Source organism: Saimiri boliviensis, chromosome 8 (assembly GCF_048565385.1).
Source record: "Saimiri boliviensis isolate mSaiBol1 chromosome 8, mSaiBol1.pri, whole genome shotgun sequence".
Taxonomy (NCBI): Eukaryota; Metazoa; Chordata; class Mammalia; order Primates; family Cebidae; genus Saimiri; species Saimiri boliviensis.
Window position 1 is genome coordinate 73,627,750 of NC_133456.1, and position 17,415 is coordinate 73,645,164.

Here is a 17,415-nt window from a genome sequence, read left to right on the forward strand (position 1 = left end):
AGGAAACCAAGCCAAGAAAGAATACATACTATACGGTTCCATTTATGTGGAAATGCAAAGTAATCCATTTATGTGGAAATGCAAAGTAATCCATAATGTCGATTGAAAGCAGAATAGTGGTTGTCTGGGGGTTAGGATGAGATGATACAGGTTCAAGGCAGAAGTGAAAAGGGACTGCTACAGGACGTGACGTTTTGGAGAATGATGGATGTATTCATTATTTTGATTGTGGTGATAGTTTCACAAGTATTTATGTAAAAATTAACCCAAATCTATGTCAATTAGACCTTTATAAAGCTATTTTGTTTTAAAAGTCAAGGATGAAGTTATAGTTAAACCTATCAGCATTCATTTTTCCTGCTTGCTAAGCCCCCCATTGAAAAGATAGCAGAGGCATTAAAATGATACACGAAAAACCATATCAACACATGAGAGATTTCAAGAAATACTGGGAAAACAGAAGAGCAGCCACTGAGTTAGCAAAGCAGAGGACACCGTGACCTGAAGTCTTTCATTAGTTACACTGACAAGAAGCTAGCTGATTCTCATCCCAACTCATGAGGGCTGAGAGCTCAGAAGACGAGATGAGGTGCAAATGTGTTTCAAGTCTGTATGTAAGTGTGTAGTCCCCCGGGTTCCTTTCCCACCCACCCAGATTGTTACCCCAGCTACAGACATGGGAAGCCATTGGTCTGTTAGCAAGAGAAATTGAACTACAGAGGTTCTAGACTGAGACACAAGGGGCGGGGATAAAACACAGGGCTGAAAATGAGGATTCGGGAAAGTCTGCTGATAGGATTCTCCCTGCTCCTCTTCCCCTTCCAGCAGCCATCAGATGCACTCACTTCCCAAGAAGGAGACAGAGGTTCATTTTCTTGAGACACTGAATGATCTCAGAGAAATAAACCCTAAACAGATTGGATACTTCAGGTTTTCCTCAGGAAAAAGGCTGGCTAGCTGCCGTGTCACTCTTCATGGAATTGCATCAGTCAGCAAGCCTTTTATACAACCTGACCTTTCATTCAGATTTAGTATTTTTATTGTTAATTTCTAGAGCAGTATTAGATTTACAGAGAAAATGAACAGAACTTGCAGAGAATTCCCTTTTACCCCTTCTCCCTCTCACACACAGTTTTGCCTCCTGTTACTATTTTGGTATTAGTGTGGTATATTTGTTACCATTGGCGAATTAGTGTTGATACATTATAATTAAAGTCTATAGTTTACATTAGGAATCACCCTTTGTGTTGTACAGTTGTATGGATTTTGACAAATGTATAATGTCCTGTATCTACCATTGTTATATCTAACACTGCCCTAAAAGTCCCCTGTGCTCCACCTGTTCACCCTCCTCCCTACCCTAATCCTCTGGCAACCACTAATTTTTTTTCTTTCTTTCTTTTTGTTGTTTTAAGAGTTGCCCAGGCCGGAGTCCATTGGCATGATCTCTGCTCAGTGCAACCTCCACCATCCAAGTTCAAGAGATTCTCATGCCTCAGCCTCCTAAATGGCTGGGATTGCAGGCATGCACCACCGTGCCCAGCTAATTTTTGTATTTTTAGTAGAGATGGTGTTTCGGCATGTTGACCAGGCTGGTCTTGAACTCCTGGCCTCAAGCGATCTGCCCACCTTCACCTCCTAAAGTGTAGGGATTACAGGTGTGAGTCACCATGCCTGGCCCACTGATTTTTTTTTAACTCTCCCTATAATTTTACCTCTTCCAGAATATCGTATAGCTGGAATCATAGAGCACGTAGTCTTTTCGTACTGACTTTTTTCACCGAGCAATATGCACTTAAAGTTCTCCCTTGTCTTTTTGAGTCTTGATAGCTCATTTCTTAATATCTCTCTATATTCCATCGTGGGGATGTTCCACAGTTTTGTCTATCCGTAAACCCATCAAAGAACATCTTTTTTTTTTTTTAAGAATGAAAAACATTTAATATTTGATATAAGCAAAATTTCCCTTGAAGACAAAAGTTTCTTTGAAAGAAAATTATAACCCAAATGTATAAGCCTTTTAGATCTAGGAAGGAGATTATTTTTTAAAATTTTATTTTATTTTATTGCATTTTAGGTTTTGGGGTACATGTGAAGAACATGCAAGATTGTTGCATAGGTACACACGTGGCAGTGTGATTTACTGCCTTCCTCCCCTTCACCTATATCTGGCATTTCTCCCCATGCTATCTCTCCCCAACTCCCCACCCCCTGCTGTCCCTCCCCTATTCCCCCCAACTCACCCCAGTGTGTGATGCTCCCTTCCCTGTGTCCATGTGTTGTCATTGTTCAACACCCGCCTATGAGTGAGAACATGCTGTGTTTGATTTTCTGCTCTTGTGTCAGTTTGCTGAGAATGATGGTTTCCAGGTTCATCCATGTCCCTACAAAGGACACGAACTCATCATTTTCGATGGCTGCATAGTATTCCATGGTGTATATGTGCCACATTTTCCCTGTCCAATCTGTCATCGATGGGCATTTGGGTTGGTTCCAGGTCTTTGCTGTTGTAAACAGTGCTGCAATGAACATTCGTGTGCACGTGTCCTTACAGTAGAACGATTTATAATCCTTTGGATATATACCCAGTAATGGGATTGCTGAGTCAAATGGGATTTCTATTTCTAGGTCCTTGAGGAATCGCCACACTGTCTTCCACAATGGTTGAACTAATTTGCACTCCCACCAACAGTGTAAAAGTGATCCTATTTCTCCACATCCTCTCCAGCATCTGCTGTTTCCAGATTTTTTAATGATCGCCATTCTAACTGGCGTGAGATGGTATCTCAATGTAGTTTTGATTTGCATTTCTCTGATGACCAGTGATGATGAGCATTTGTTCATATGTTTGTTGACCTCATGTATGTCTTCTTTTGTAAAGTGTCTGTTCATATCCTTCGCCCACTTTTGAATGGGCTTGTTTGTTTTTTTCTTGGTTGCCGTCCAGTTCTGACAGTTTTCAGTAAAGCAGCTGTGAACATTCAAGCTTTTGTGTCTACTGAGGTTTTAGACTCATTTGGGTAAATACCTAGGAATGTGATTGCTGGCTTATATAAGACTGCTTACTTTTGTAAGAAACCACCAAACTCTCCTCCAAAATGTCTATACCATTTTACATTTCCACCAGCACTGAATCAAAGTTCATGTTGCTGCATATCTTGCCAGCATTTGGTATTGTCAGTGTTTTGGGTTTTAGACATTCTCGTAGGTGTGTGGTAGTCTCATTGTTGTAATTTGTAGTTCTCTTACAACATGTGTTATTGAGCTTTTAAGTGCTTTTTGTAGTGTTTGTTTTCTTGCTGTTGGCTTTTAAGGATTCTTTGTATATTTTGGATAAGGTTCTTTATCACATGTGTGTTTTGCAAATATTTTCTCCCTACTCTGTGGCTGGCCTTTTCATTCTCTTAGCAGTGTCTTTCACACAGCATAGTTTTGCTTTTAATGAAGTCCAGTTTATTGACTTTTCCTTCCATGGATCATGCTTTTGATGTTATATGTAAAAACCCATCACCAAACTCAAAGTTATCTAGATTTTCTGCAATGTTTTTTCCTAAAAGTTTTGTATTTTTGCATTTTACATTTCGGGCTATGATGCATTTTATGTTAGTTTTGGGGGAGACTGCGTGGTCAGTGTGGATTCATTTTTCTGCATGTAGACATACGCAGCTGGCACTCGTTGTTCCAGCGCCACCTGTTGAAAGGACTGTTCCTTTCTCCACTGAATTGCCTTTGCTCAGTTGGCCATATTCATATGGGTCTATTTCTGGGTTTTCTATTCTTTTACATTGACCTGTTTTTTTTGTTCCTTTGCCAATACCAACACTGTCTTGATTACTATAGTTTTATAATAGATCCTAAAGTCAGGGAGTGACAGTCATCCAACTTTGTTCTTCCTCATTACTGTGTTGGCCATTCCTGGTCTTTTCCCTCTCTCCTTTAAACTTTAGAAACAATTTGTTGATATCTACAAAGTAACTTGCCGGGATTTTGATTGGGAATGCATTGAACTTATAGATCAAATGAAGAAGTAATATTATAATAATATCAAATCTCTCTGTTCATAAACATGAATTATCTCTCCATTTATTTAGATCTTTTTTCCTTTCCCTCATTAAGGTTTTACAGTTTTCTTTATACAAACTTTATGTATATTTTATTATACACATCTAAATATTTGTCTTTTAGGTACTAATGCGAGTAGTGTGTTTTTAATTTGAAATTCTGACTGTTGGTTGCCAGCATGTTGGAAAGCAATTGGCTTTTGTATAATTACCTTGTATCCTGTAGCTTTGCTGTAATCACTTATTTGTTTAAGGGGTTTTTTTGGTGGGGGGTTGCTGTTGACTCCTTGAAATTTTCAATATAGACAATCATGTCATCTGCAAACAGTTTTATTTCTTCCTTCCCAATCTGTATATCTTTTATTTCCTTTTCTTGTCTTACTGCTGTGACTAGAACTTTCAGTACAATGTTGAATAGGAGTGGTGAGAGGGGATATCTTTGCCTTATTTCCTGTCTTAGGAGAAAAGCATCTAGTTTCTCGCCATTAAGTATGATGTTAACTGTCAGGTTCAAGTTGAGGAAGTCCCCCCCTCCCCCCCTTGCTTGCTCACAGTTTTTATCATGAATGGTTGTTGGATTTTATCAAGCACATTTTCTGCATCTACTAATATGATCATATATAATTTTTCTTATCTAACCTGTTGACGTGATGGAGTACAGTAATTGATTTTTCTTGTCTTCCCACCCCCCCTTTTTTGTGGAGAATGGGTTCTCCCTGTGTTGCCCAGGCAAGTCTTACCCCGGTCTCAAGCCATCCTCCTGCCTCTGCCTCCCTACGTGCTGGGATTACAGGCAGGAACCACCGGCTCATTAATTGATTTTTAAATGTTGAACCAGCCTTGCATACCTAGGTTAAATCCCATTTACTTGGTTGCTATGTATAACGCTTTTTATGCATTGTTGGATTCAGTTTGCTAATATTTTGTTGAGGATTTTTGCATCTCCATATAGTTTTCTTTCTCATAACATCTTTGTCTGGTTTCAGTATTGGGGTGATGCTGGTCTCAGAGAATGAGTTAACAGAAAAGTGCTTCTGTTTTCTGGAACAGATTGTAGACAATTTGTATAATTTCATCCTTCACTGTTTGGTAGAATTTCTCATTACTTTCCTCAGCAGTCCTAGTATTTAATCCACTTTAAATCCTCTCCACTTTATCTCCTAGAATATTTTAGGAGTTGTTTTTTCTCCCTTGCCTTTCCACCCTCACTGCAGCCCCAGTCACACCTGTAAATATAAACTCTTTTGGACCCCTACCTTCCTATTAGCTTACCCCCAGGCTGTGAGTTTTATAAAAGCAGAGATCACGTCTCCCTGGTTCACAATGTTATCTACAACACCCAGTGCAGTGCTTAAAACATCGTATATGCCCATTAAATATTAGTTGACTTCCTTACCTAATGTCCTTGTATAGTTCTCAACAGTTTACAAAGCTTTTAGGTGTTCATTATCTTTTTTTGATCTCTAACTGTGCGCTTTAAGCTGTCCGGGGAAGTAGCAGTACCTCCTATTTCTGCCACTCAGAAAGATCAAATAACTTGTCTTGGTTTATTCAGTTTTGAAATGAGAACCACCAGAATTAATCCATGTCTACTGACTTCAAGTTTTAGGCCTTTTCTTCTGCATCTCACACTAATCAAGGCATTCCTCATACCCACCTCGATTTATCAGATCCCCATTGAAAAAGGAGGGAGGAGCAGTTATTTTGATGCACAGTAGCTCAGATACGACTGAAAAAATTCGTTTTTCCAAAAGAAGTGGTCACCTGATAAGAGGCTCTCAAAGATCTTCTTGATTTTCACGTTTATTCAGACTGATGCCTGGGTCCCAAATGATACCGTCTTTTTTCATGAATATTAGGTGATAAGTAAGAGAACATTTTAAAGGACCATATTTATGTTATATACGTTACATTCTATCTTCGCTCTATGGCAAAAGTAATTTTTAGCTTCTGCGAAGCTGTTTATTACTTTCTCACTGAGGAAAGGCAAACAAATGATTTATAGACTCTCCTGTTTAGGACATCATTCATATTTTAAAGCAGTGCTCCATTAAAAAAGATTTTAATTGTAAACACCCACATACACGATACAATACGTACCAGAAAGCAATAGGAAAAAAGTGATCATCACGTCTTTTCTAGTGTGCGTCTTGAAAACCAGATTTACATGGGTACCCAAGTATGCTCTTCTTTCATAGTTTGCAGACAACTTAAGAGAAACCTCAGTATTTATTCATTGCTGAAAAATCTAGCTGACATCCTTGGAAAATAATTTGAAGAGCTAGTGGGGCGATGCATGCTGTGCTAGAAGCTTTGAGCTCCCTTTTGCATTCTATAATTTATATGTGTCCCAGCATGAGGTCGTTTTCACGATTTTGCTTTTAAATTATGTATATTACAGTGAAATGTACTGATATAAATATAGAAATGACCTATGAAGATTTATTTTTCCCAGAATTTAACCTTTTAAGACCTCTTTGTTCTCCAAACCACCCTCGCCATAAACACATGCCAGAGCTATATTGTCATACTGGATCCACATATTATAGTAAATATCATAATATATTTTTATAATAAGATAGTGTACTGTTTGTTGATATTTGACAAACGTGTACTTAAGAACTTGACCAAAAGTATAATTAAGCATTAACAGAGGTCGACTTTTATGCAAAGAAAATAAAAAGAAAAAAATTATCCAGAGGGTATATGGCTTCTTGCAGAAACAGAATAAGAGTAAAGTTTAATTAGACTTGTAAGGATTGTTAAGAAAGGGGCTTGGATCATTTAAATTTTGTTTTTAAAAAATATTTGAGATGGTCAGAGGGAGACTAAGGTACATTTCCAGTTGAAAGCTTATGGAAGAATAAGCATTTTGTGGCTGTACAAAAATAGTTAAGAGCATTAGGCTTTTTCAGATAACTCATGTTTTAAAGTAATTTTAAAATATAGAATTGTAACAATTATGATTTTTTCTAATTAGGATCCAGTTTATGGGAAAGGAAAACTTGGAGAAATCCAGGGACTTATTCTGGGAATGCTGGACACCTTTAACTATGAACAGGTAAGTAAGCTGCTGGCTATGTCTGTCTGTCCTGAGGTAGAAAAAAAAAACTATTTTCTTTTTTCTTTTGTACCTATACTTAAAAAAAAAAGTACTGTCTCTTTACTGACAGTTAGGTAGACTGAGGTGTATGTGTGTGTATTTCTTCTGTTTTTAAATTTCTCTTGCCAGGCATGCTGTCTCATACCTGTAATGCCAGTACTTTGGGAGACTAAAACAGGAGGATTGCTTGAGGCCAGGAGTTTGAGACCAGTCCAGGCAACATAGCAAGACTCTGTCTCTACAAAAAATTTAAAAAAATGCTGGGCATGGTGGAATGTGCCTGTAATCGTAACTACAGGACAGTCAGTGGACCCCAGGAGTTGGCGTCTGTAGTGAGCTATGATCGTGCCACTTCACTCCCCAGGTGACAGAGCTAGACCCCATCTCTAGAAAAAAAAAAAACTTCTTTTGACCTTAATTTGTGCACACACACATATTTCAGAATGTAGAAATGCGTATAATTCAAATTTAGTTTATTTTTTGATTCATTGGTAATGAAACAAATATCTTTTTCTCCAAATGAAAGTATGAGAAACTTTCTGGAAAAATAATTTAATACAAAACTATACCACATGAAAAGCAAGGGTCAATGCGAATATAGAAAATTGCAAAATAAAATTAAATGAGTGTTATTTTAAACATTCTGAAACATATAGTTGTCACTAATGATTGTATTAGTTCATTTTTATGCTGCTGATAAAGACATACCTGAGACTGGGCGGTTTACAAAAGAAAGAGGTTTACTGGACTCACAGTTCCACATGGCTGGGGAGGCCTCACAGTCATGGTGGAAGGTGAAGGGCGTGTCTCAGGTGGTGGCAGATAAGAGCCTGTGCAGGGAAACTGCCCCTTATAATACCGTCCAATCTTGTGAGACTTATCATTGTCTCAAGAACAACATGGGGGGCCGAGGCGTGATGGATCACGAGGTCAAGAGGTCGAGATCATCCTGGTCAACAAGGTGAAACCCCATCTCTACTAAAAATACAAAAATTAGCTGGGCATGGTGGCGTGTGCCTGTAATCCCAGCTACTCAGGAGGCTGAGGCAGGAGAATTGCTTGAACCCAGGAGGCGGAGGTTGCGGTGAGCCGAGATCGCGCCATTGCACTCCAGCCTGGGTAACAAGAGTGAAACTCCATCTCAAAAAAAAAAAAAAAAAAAAAAAGAACAACATGGGAAAGACCCATCCCCATGATTCAGTTAACTCCCATGAGTTCAAGATGAGATTTGGGTGGGAACATCTCCAAATCGTATCACCATAAATGGTCACTAGTCTTCCCTTAACTCAAAATTGCCTTTAGCTTTAAGTCTCAGTAAGACCCAGCTTGGTGTTACAGGCTTTTTTCTCAGTGTGCTACAAAGTGACTCATGAAGCCACCTAGGAAAAGTGCCATTTACGTCTGTTGAAGATGATGTCTGCTTTTTCTTTAAGAATCTGAGAGAAGAAAAAGGAAAATCTGGTGACAGCTTTTCTTAGAATGTTGTAAGAATTGCAGTTTGGCTAAGCATAGCCCACTGAAGCTTGATACCCCGCAGGCACACATTCCAGGTTGGCAGAGGTAAAGTTGAGTGCAGGGCAGAAAACGTTTGACAGTTTTGGAACTATGGAAGAGGAGAAAAAGATGATACTGATTGGAAAGAATTAGAATGGACCATTAGAAAAAAATGTTTGCATTACAGGTAAAGTTAAAGAGCTAAGCTGTATAGCAAGGAGGGCAGGCAGGACCTAACTGTGTCTTCCGCTGTGGCACTGAGAGAAAAGAACCCGAATACATAGTCAGATGATATATATGAATGTTAAGAATGAGATACAGTACCAAAAGAATGCTTTGTAAATACGGAGAGCCTTAAAATGACTTAGTGTGATAGCTGTTAAAATGTCTTTATGTGACTTAATGACAGATGTCATGGTCTTGAGTAGACGCAGGTGACCCACAAGTACTGATCAGGAGAATGTGTCTTTCTGCCCAAGGAAGGTGAAAGTGGAGTCATGGCCATTAGCTTTACTAGTGAAAAGATATTTGAAACATTACCACGAATGCAGTTTCAATAAAAAATCAGGGATCCAGACTTAGCTGTATTCTTTATTACAGCACTGAGCCATTCAGAGAGAAGTTATTACATAAATGTAATAAATAGATGTGAGCTTATCTAGTCGTTTGAAAGCTGTCAATACTGAATTAAACTGCAGAATGGCAGAGCTCACATTTCTTAGTAGAAAATAGTGACAGACTTGAGAATCTTAATAATGTATACACTCATTATTAACTGCACACTGCGGTTAGCTGCTTCAATTTGGGAGGCTCTGATGTTTTTTCGTTTCAACAATTTCATCACTTTATAGTGTGTTCCAATTTCAGTTGTTGGTAGTTGAAAATTAAACAAGTGCTATTCACCATTCCTCTGCTCTGTCTCTTTCATTGTATAACCCTTTGCTTGTTTGTTTTTTTGTTTTGTTCTTTCATAGACCCTGCTGGAAACAACAACTAGCCTTCTCAACCAAGATCTCCATTGGTCATTATGTAACCTGAGAGCTTCAGTCACTAGAGGACTGAATCCCAAACAAGATTACTGCTCTATCTGTTTGCAGCAGTACAAGAGACGCCAAGAAATGGCTGATGAAATTATTGTCTTTAGGTAAGAAAGGGAAGGAAATGTTACTTATATTGTACATGTACATCTGTGGCATTACCAGGCTAGAATACACGTGGTTACGCGTGATAGGCAAGTTCCTGCCCTCACAGACCTTAATTCTGCACTGGGGTGGGGGCTAGATAAGGCTATGCCCAGGCAAGACATAAATACAGAGGAATAAGAGCTGTGGAGAAAGATAAAACATGGGCCAAATGGATGGAAGGATGAGGTGTTCGGGACAAATGCTGTTAAATGAGGAAAAGCGTATCAGAGGAAGTGACCTTTGAATAGAGAGAGAGGGAGACGCAAAGGTGCTGAGAGGTGACTGGATTCCAAATGTGCTTTAAAAGTAGGGATAACTTGCGGGTGTTTTTGATGTCCAGTCTAAGAGAAATTGAGTCTTTAGTCTGAGCAATTGGGTAAACATGGTACCATTGTCTCAGATGAGGAAGAACAGGTACAAGGAACTGGGGAGATCAGGGGTTTTGTCTTTCTTGCGTGAGGTTTGATATGTACAGCTAGACAGACAGTCACGTCAGAAATCTGGAGACGTGTTGGGACTGGAAAATTTAAATTTGGAAGTGTCAGCATATGATATTTAAGCCACAACGCAAAAAGAGAAGAAGCCTAGTGGAGTTAAGGTGTTGGTCTCAGGAGCAAAGGCAGCTCATCTAGAATCTATGGAGAGAGGTAACATGACATGGCCCTGGACCCAAGCTTCCTAAGTTCAAATCTTGACTCTGCTATATACCAGCTCTCTGTGAGACCTTGGACACGTTATTTAACCTCTTTATATCTTAGTTTCCTCATCTGTGATTAGGATAACAGTACCTACCTCCTAGGGTTTTGTGAGGACTGGATGAGATGATTTATATAAGGCACTTGTTACAGTGCCTGGCATGAGTAAGCACTATCTGAGTGTTAGCTCTAGCTCTGTAGGAAGATTGGCAGATTTGATGGTTGGAAGGAGACGGTGGTTCTCATCACACAAAGAGTCCATTCAGGCAAGAAATACTTATTGAGTACCTACTGTATGCCAGCTGCTATTCAAGGGGATAGGATACAGAATGAACAAAACAAAGGATCTGCCCTCATGGCATTTACATTGTCGCGATATACCATAAGCCAACAAGTGAAACGCCAGATACTGTTAACTGCTACAGGGGAAGAAAAATGTTAAAGGAGATACAGAGTGCTTGGTGGCAGGGGGAGTGCAGATACTTTATACGGGTTGGCCAAGGAAAGGCTACTGGTAAGGTGACTTATGAACGGACAACTTAAAAATTAATTAGTAAAAATATGATTAATAGTTACATGAATAAAAACAAGCTATGGTATATAGGAAAAGGAATGTTGGAGCTGCTCATTTATAGAGTAGTCTGAGAAAGCCTCCTGGTTTAAGTGACATTTGAGGAGACCTGCAGGAAGTGGCCATGCAGCCTCCGAAGAGAGCACCCCAGGCAGAGGACCAGCAAGTGCGGAACCCGTGAGGTGGGAGAGGCGTGGCATGCTTGAGGACCAGGGAGGCCGGCGGCACCTGAGCATCCAAGGCACGGGAGATGGGGGAGACGTCAGAGGAGGAGCAGAAGCCGAATCGTGTGGGAGCTGGGCCAGGTCTAACTCATTTCTGTAATAAAAGTTAGACTTGTACTCCGAGATGAGAAGCCATTGGATGGTTTTGAGGAGGGGGCGGTGATGTGATCTGACCTGTGTCTTGGGATTACTCTGAATGTTGTGTTAAGAATGAACTAGAGCGATCAAGGGGGAAAGCAGACTGGCCAGGTAGGCTATTGTAGGAGCCCGTGTGAGAGATCGTCTAGGTAATAGTCATGGAGTAAGAAGTGGTAGGATTCTGGATATATTTGGAAGGCGGTGGTATTTTAAAGCTATGGAACCTGGAAATAATAACTAAAGGAGCAAAGGTAGCTATAACAGAGTATAGAAGTATATGTATCTATGTATATCGAGAGAGAGAGAGAGAAGGGAAGACAAAAGAGCGTATAGAAAAGGACTGGCGGGTGTGTGCGCTCAGGCCAGGCACGGTGGCTCACATCTGTAATGCCAGCAGTTTGGGAGGCTGAGGTGGACAGATCACCTGAGGTCAGGAGTTTGAGATCAGTCTGACCACATGAAGAAACCCTGTATCTACTAAAAATACAAAAAAAAAATAGCCGGATGTGATGGCGTGTGCCTGTAATCCCAGCTACTCAGGAGGTTGAGGCAGGAGGATCACTTGAACCCGGGAGGCGGAGGTTGCAGTGAGGCGAGATTGCACCACTGCACTCCAGCCTGGCGACAAGAGCAAAACCCTTGTCTCAAAAAAAGAAAGAAAGAAAAAGGATTGATTTCTGAAATGTCCAACATTTTAGGTTAGAGAAATGAAGATAAATCAGTGTAGATGGCTGAGAATTAGTCTCAGTCCTCAACTTCTGGAGGCTCATTTGGTAATTTAGTATGAGTAGGGAATTTCTTTATAAGAATAGTGTAAAGATTTGCTATAGCAATGACATTTTTGTAAATGTTTAATCAAATCACAACCCTTACCTTAAATTTGATGAGCAGACCACTCATGTTATTATCAAGCTACTTAAATAATTATTATTTTTCCCAGTTGCCTTTTTTTTGAGACAGTCTTGCTCTGTCTCCCAGGCTGGAGTGTAATGGTGCAGGCTGCTCACTGCAGCCACCACCTCCCAAGTTCAAGCAGTTCTCCTGCCTTAGCCTCCCTAGTGGCTGGGACTACAGGCATGCACCACCACTCCTGGCTAATTTTTTGTTTTTTGATTTTTGGGTTTGGGGTGGGTTTTCTTTTTTTTTTTTTTTTTTGGTTTTTTTTTTGAGACAGAGTTTCATTCTTATCACCCAGGCCAGAGTGCAGTGGGCACGACCTCGACTCACTGCAACCTCCACCTCCTGGGTTCAAGCGATTCTCCTGCCCCAGCCTCTTAAGTAGCTGAGATTACAGGCACTTACCACCACGCCCAGCTAATTTTTTGTATTTTTAGTAGACATGGGGTTTCACCATGTTGCCCAGGCTGGTCTCAAACTTCTAACCTCACATGGTCCGTCCACCTCAGCCTCCCAAAGTGTTGGTATTACAGGCGTGAGCCACCACGCCCAGCCCCCAGTTGCCTTTTTCTTAGACTATCTAAAAATCTAAAAATACTATCCAGATTTCATAGTTTGAGAAATGACCAGAAGTTCAACTCTTCCTCTAGGTAATGTGTAGTCCGAGAACTGTGATTCTGTTCGTACTCATAAGTATACAAATACATGAATTTGGATTTTTGTGAAGAGGGGGCAGCAAAAGTGCATTTTCTTTCTCGTTCTTACCCTGTACAGACATCAGTGCATTTCTACTTATGAGAGATCTTTGTTGCCTCTAAGCACACTTAGAAGCTTATGTTTATGGATTTTGTGATAATAAAATGTACAGACATGTTGCCTTCATTTCACAGCTGTGGCCATCTGTATCACTCATTCTGCCTACAAAGCAAAGAATGCACCATGGAAATTGAGGGCCAAACGAGATGGACCTGCTACAAATGCAGTTCCAGCAACAAAGTAGGAAAACTCAGTGAAAATTCATCTGAAATTAAAAAGGGCAGGATAACCCCCTCACAGGTAAGACTTGTTTTCGTGGCAAAATGGAGATGGTCTTTTCTTCCCAATGTCATTTAGGCCTGGTCTCATTTTCTTCAGGTCCTATAGGTCTCAACAAATTGACCTGATGAGTATTAGGCACATGAAATGTTCTATTCAGTCCTATTTCATGTTTGAAGAGCCTCTCCTCTCTACTCAGTACTGAAAAACATGCATTTGAGAGCAACAGATGATGTTTCCTGCCTTCAGAAGGCTTAAGATCCAGTTGGACAGATGAGGTGTACACACATGAGCCTGCTTTTAAGACCCTTTGACAGAACTGAGTACCTGCAGGTACCAGCGAGCGCCTGTATGATAGGAGTGCAGAATTACGACTTAAGTAGGGCTGCTGATGGGCAAGGTACATACACATACGCTCTGTCACTGCGTTTGGAGTATGACTACTGGATTAGGTGACACTTTTATGTATTTTACAGCCTTTTTTAAAAGCAGGCAGTGGAGCAGCGTGAACTCTACTGCTGAGTGGTTTTCAGGAGAGCAGAACTTCGGTTCAGTGTGGAGAACAAGTACGTGGTTTTCTCAGTCGGGTAACTTTCTTCAAAGAACCTGATGCAGTAGTGTCCATTTGAGAAGTCTTTCATTACCTTTGGAGTATGTAACTACTGAACTAGATAATAATTTTATGGGGCTTTTTTGTTTTTTGAGACAGAGTCTCGCTCTGTCGCCAAGCTGGAGTGCAACGGCATGATCTAGGGACGCTGCAACCTCCGCCTCCTGGGTTCAAGTTCTTCTCCTGCCCCAGCCTCCCGAGTATCTGGGATTACAGGTGCCCACCACCATGCCCAGCTAATTTTTGTATTTTTAGTAGAGACCAGTTTCCGTTTATTGGCCAGGATGGTCTTGATCTCTCGACCTCGTGATCTGCCTGCCTTGGCCTCCCAGAGTGCTGGGATTATAGGCGTGAGCCACTGCACCCGGCCAATTTTGTGTATTTTACAGCCTTTTTTAAGCAGGCAGTGGAGCAGAGCTTGAATGTACTGCCTGATAGTTTTCAGGGGAGCAGAACTTGCCAACACGAGGGGTTTAGGGTGGAGAAGTTACTGGGACCGGGACTCGATCGTTGTGCTGTACTCAACTCTACCTCCTCTTTGAAGCAGTGTCTTATCTTCTGCTTCCTGTTCCTTCCTCTGCTACCCTATCCTGTAGTCGGCCTTCAGATCACATCGTAAATAGTTGGGCCTGTTACTTTTCTCTTTTTGTTTCATCAGCCATCAGCATTGTATTAGAAGCAGAGGCTGGACTAACTGCTCTCCAGATAACAATGTAGAACCGCTGCTCTCCACTGGAGCCTTTCCATCTATCCTTTCCCCCAGTTTGCACTGAACAGTGTGGTGGGTCCTATGCCAGGTGCCCGGGGATACAGTGGTAGACAAGGCAAGCATGGTCTTGTCTTGCAGAGTTTGCAGTCGATGAAATGATAAACAGATTTTTGACCAAGTACTCAAAAACTGTCTACTCATGACCTTTTCCCACCTTTTGATGGCATTCCTTTTTTCTTGCTGATTTGAGTTTTTTGTAGATTCTGGATGTTAGTCCTTTGCTGGATGCATGGTTTGTGAATATTTCCTCCCACTCTGTGGGTTTTCTGTTTGCTGATTATTTCTTTTGCTGTGCAGAAGCTTTTTAGTTCAATTAGGATCCATTTATTTATTTTTGGGTTTTTTGTTTGTTTGTTTTGAGGTTTTTTTTGTTTTTTTTTTAATTTGCTTTTGGGTTCTTGGTAACAAAGTCTTTGCCAAGCCAATGTCTAGAAGGGTTTTTCCGACATTATCTTCTAGAATTTTTATGGATTCAGGTCTTAGATTTAAGCCTTTGATCCATCTTGAGTTGATTTTTGTATAAAGTGAGAGATGAGGACCCAGTTTCATTCCCCTCCGTGTGGCTCGTCATTATCCCAGCCCCAATGGTTGAGTAGGGTGTCCTTTCCCCACTTCATGTTTTTGTATGTTTTGTCAAAGGTCAGTAAGCTGTAAGTATTTGGTTTTCTCTCTGATTTCTTACTCTGTTCCATTGGTCTACATTCCTTTTTTATACCAGCACCATGCTGTTTTGGTAACTATAGCCTTATAGTATAGCTTGAAGTTGGGTAATGTGATGCCTGCAGATTTGTTGGGTTTTGTTTGTTTGTTTGTTTGTTTGTTTAATTGCATTTTAGGTTTTAGGGTACATGTGAAGAACATGCAAGATTGTTGCATAGGTACACACATGGCAGTGTGATTTGCTGCCCTCCTTCCCCTCACCTATATCTGTCATTTCTCCCCATGCTGTCTCTCCCCAACTCCCCACCCCCCCGTCCCTCCCTCATTTCCCCCCACCAGACCCCAGTGTGTAGTGCTCCCCTCCCTGTGTCCATGTGTGTTCTTTTTCTTTTTTTTTTTTTCCATTAATCTCTAACTTTTACTTATAACCACAAGATTTACGAAGTAAAGTCCACAATCAATATAGAAATCTGCCAACTATGCACAATTATTTCTTTAGTTTATTTAATTGCACATTGAATTTTGTGAATTTACAGAGTTTTCTCATAATTTCTTCATACAACCTAGCCAGTTACTTTCTGTTACAGCTCTGCTGATGTGTAGAACAGAAGGTGCTAATTGTCCCTTATACTTATTCCCAATTTTTCTGCATTAACTCTGATTGTTCCTTTGGATTGATCTGGGAAATTCTGATGATTGTGTAGTATCTTGCAGAGGTTCTCTAGTTCTTGTGTTTCCATGTTGACCTCTCTAGCAAGATTGGGGACATTTTCATTGATTATATTCTCAGATATGTTTTCCAAGTTGCTTACTCTCTCTTTTCTTTCCGAGGAAAGAATTTCAGAGCTCAAAGATTGATCCTTCAAATCAGCCCAGTCAGACAAAAAAGGAATCTTTAAAAAATGAGCAATACCTTTGAGATATATGGTATTGTATAAAGTAACCAAACCTATGACTCTGGCATTCTGGAAAGAAAAGAGAGAGTGTTCCTTTTCTTAGTATTGCCTTGGCTCTTTTTTGGTTCCATATGAATTTTAGGATTCTTTTTCTAGTTCTATGAAAAATGATGATGGTATTTTGTTGGGAATTGTGTTGAATCTGTAGATTGCTTTTGGCAGTATGGTCATTTTCACAATTTTGATTCTACCCACCCATGAGCATAGGATATATTTCCATTTGTTTGTGTCATCTAGGATTTCTTTCGGCAGTGTTCTGTAGTTTTCCTTGTAGAGCTCTTTCACCTCCTTGGTGGGTGTATTCCTGAGTATTTTATTTATTTATTTTGGCAGCTATTATAAAAGGGATTGAGTTCTTGATTCTCAGCTTGGTCATTGTTGGTGCATAGCAGTGCTACTAATTTGGATATGTTAATTTTGTATCCTAAATCTTTACTGAAATCTGTTGTCAGATTTAGGAGCTTACTGGATGAGTCTTTAGGGTTTTCTAGGTACACAGTCGTGTCATCAGCACACAGTGACGGTTGGACCTCCTCTTTACCTATTAGGATGCCCGTTCTTGTCTGTTTGCTCTGGCCAGGACTTCCAGTACCATGTTGAACAGAAGTGATGAAAGTGGGCATCCTTGTCTTGTTCTAGTTCTCAGGGGAAACCATTTTAAAATTGGATGTACACATCAGCAGCAGGCTTGTTTCTGAGGCTGTCCCATTCTGCAGGGCGGAAGAGATGACCCAGCATTTTCGTTAACAGGAAGCTTCAGTAAGAGCAAATCTAGATGCTTTCTTGTAATTGTGTAGAAGATAGAATGAGAACTGTTTTGTTTTCTCTTAAATTTTCCTCTAGCTGTCTGTGTTCCTTGATTTTCTTGCATGAGATACTGTAAAAGATCTAGTGGACTAGGTAATAAAAGAAGGAAGAGGATAGGAAATGTATCAAATACATTTGTTAGATGGTTTTATGTTAACGTAGTCTTTACACAAAGTTATGAGGGTGATGCCTTCCTTATTTTACAGCTACA

The 17,415-nt window shown here is 40.2% G+C and overlaps 1 protein-coding gene across 10 annotated transcripts in view; it reads left to right on the top strand.

The window, feature by feature from the left end:
* Positions 1–17,415, top strand: part of VPS8 (VPS8 subunit of CORVET complex) — a 363,874-nt gene that overhangs the window by 292,324 nt on the left and 54,135 nt on the right. For all 10 annotated transcript variants that reach the window (XM_074404642.1, XM_074404643.1, XM_074404644.1 and 7 more), the window contains 3 exons: positions 7,042–7,122; positions 9,633–9,802; positions 13,258–13,423. In XM_074404642.1, the coding sequence (XP_074260743.1) occupies positions 7,042–7,122; positions 9,633–9,802; positions 13,258–13,423 (417 nt within the window). The remainder of the gene's footprint in view (positions 1–7,041; positions 7,123–9,632; positions 9,803–13,257; positions 13,424–17,415) is intronic.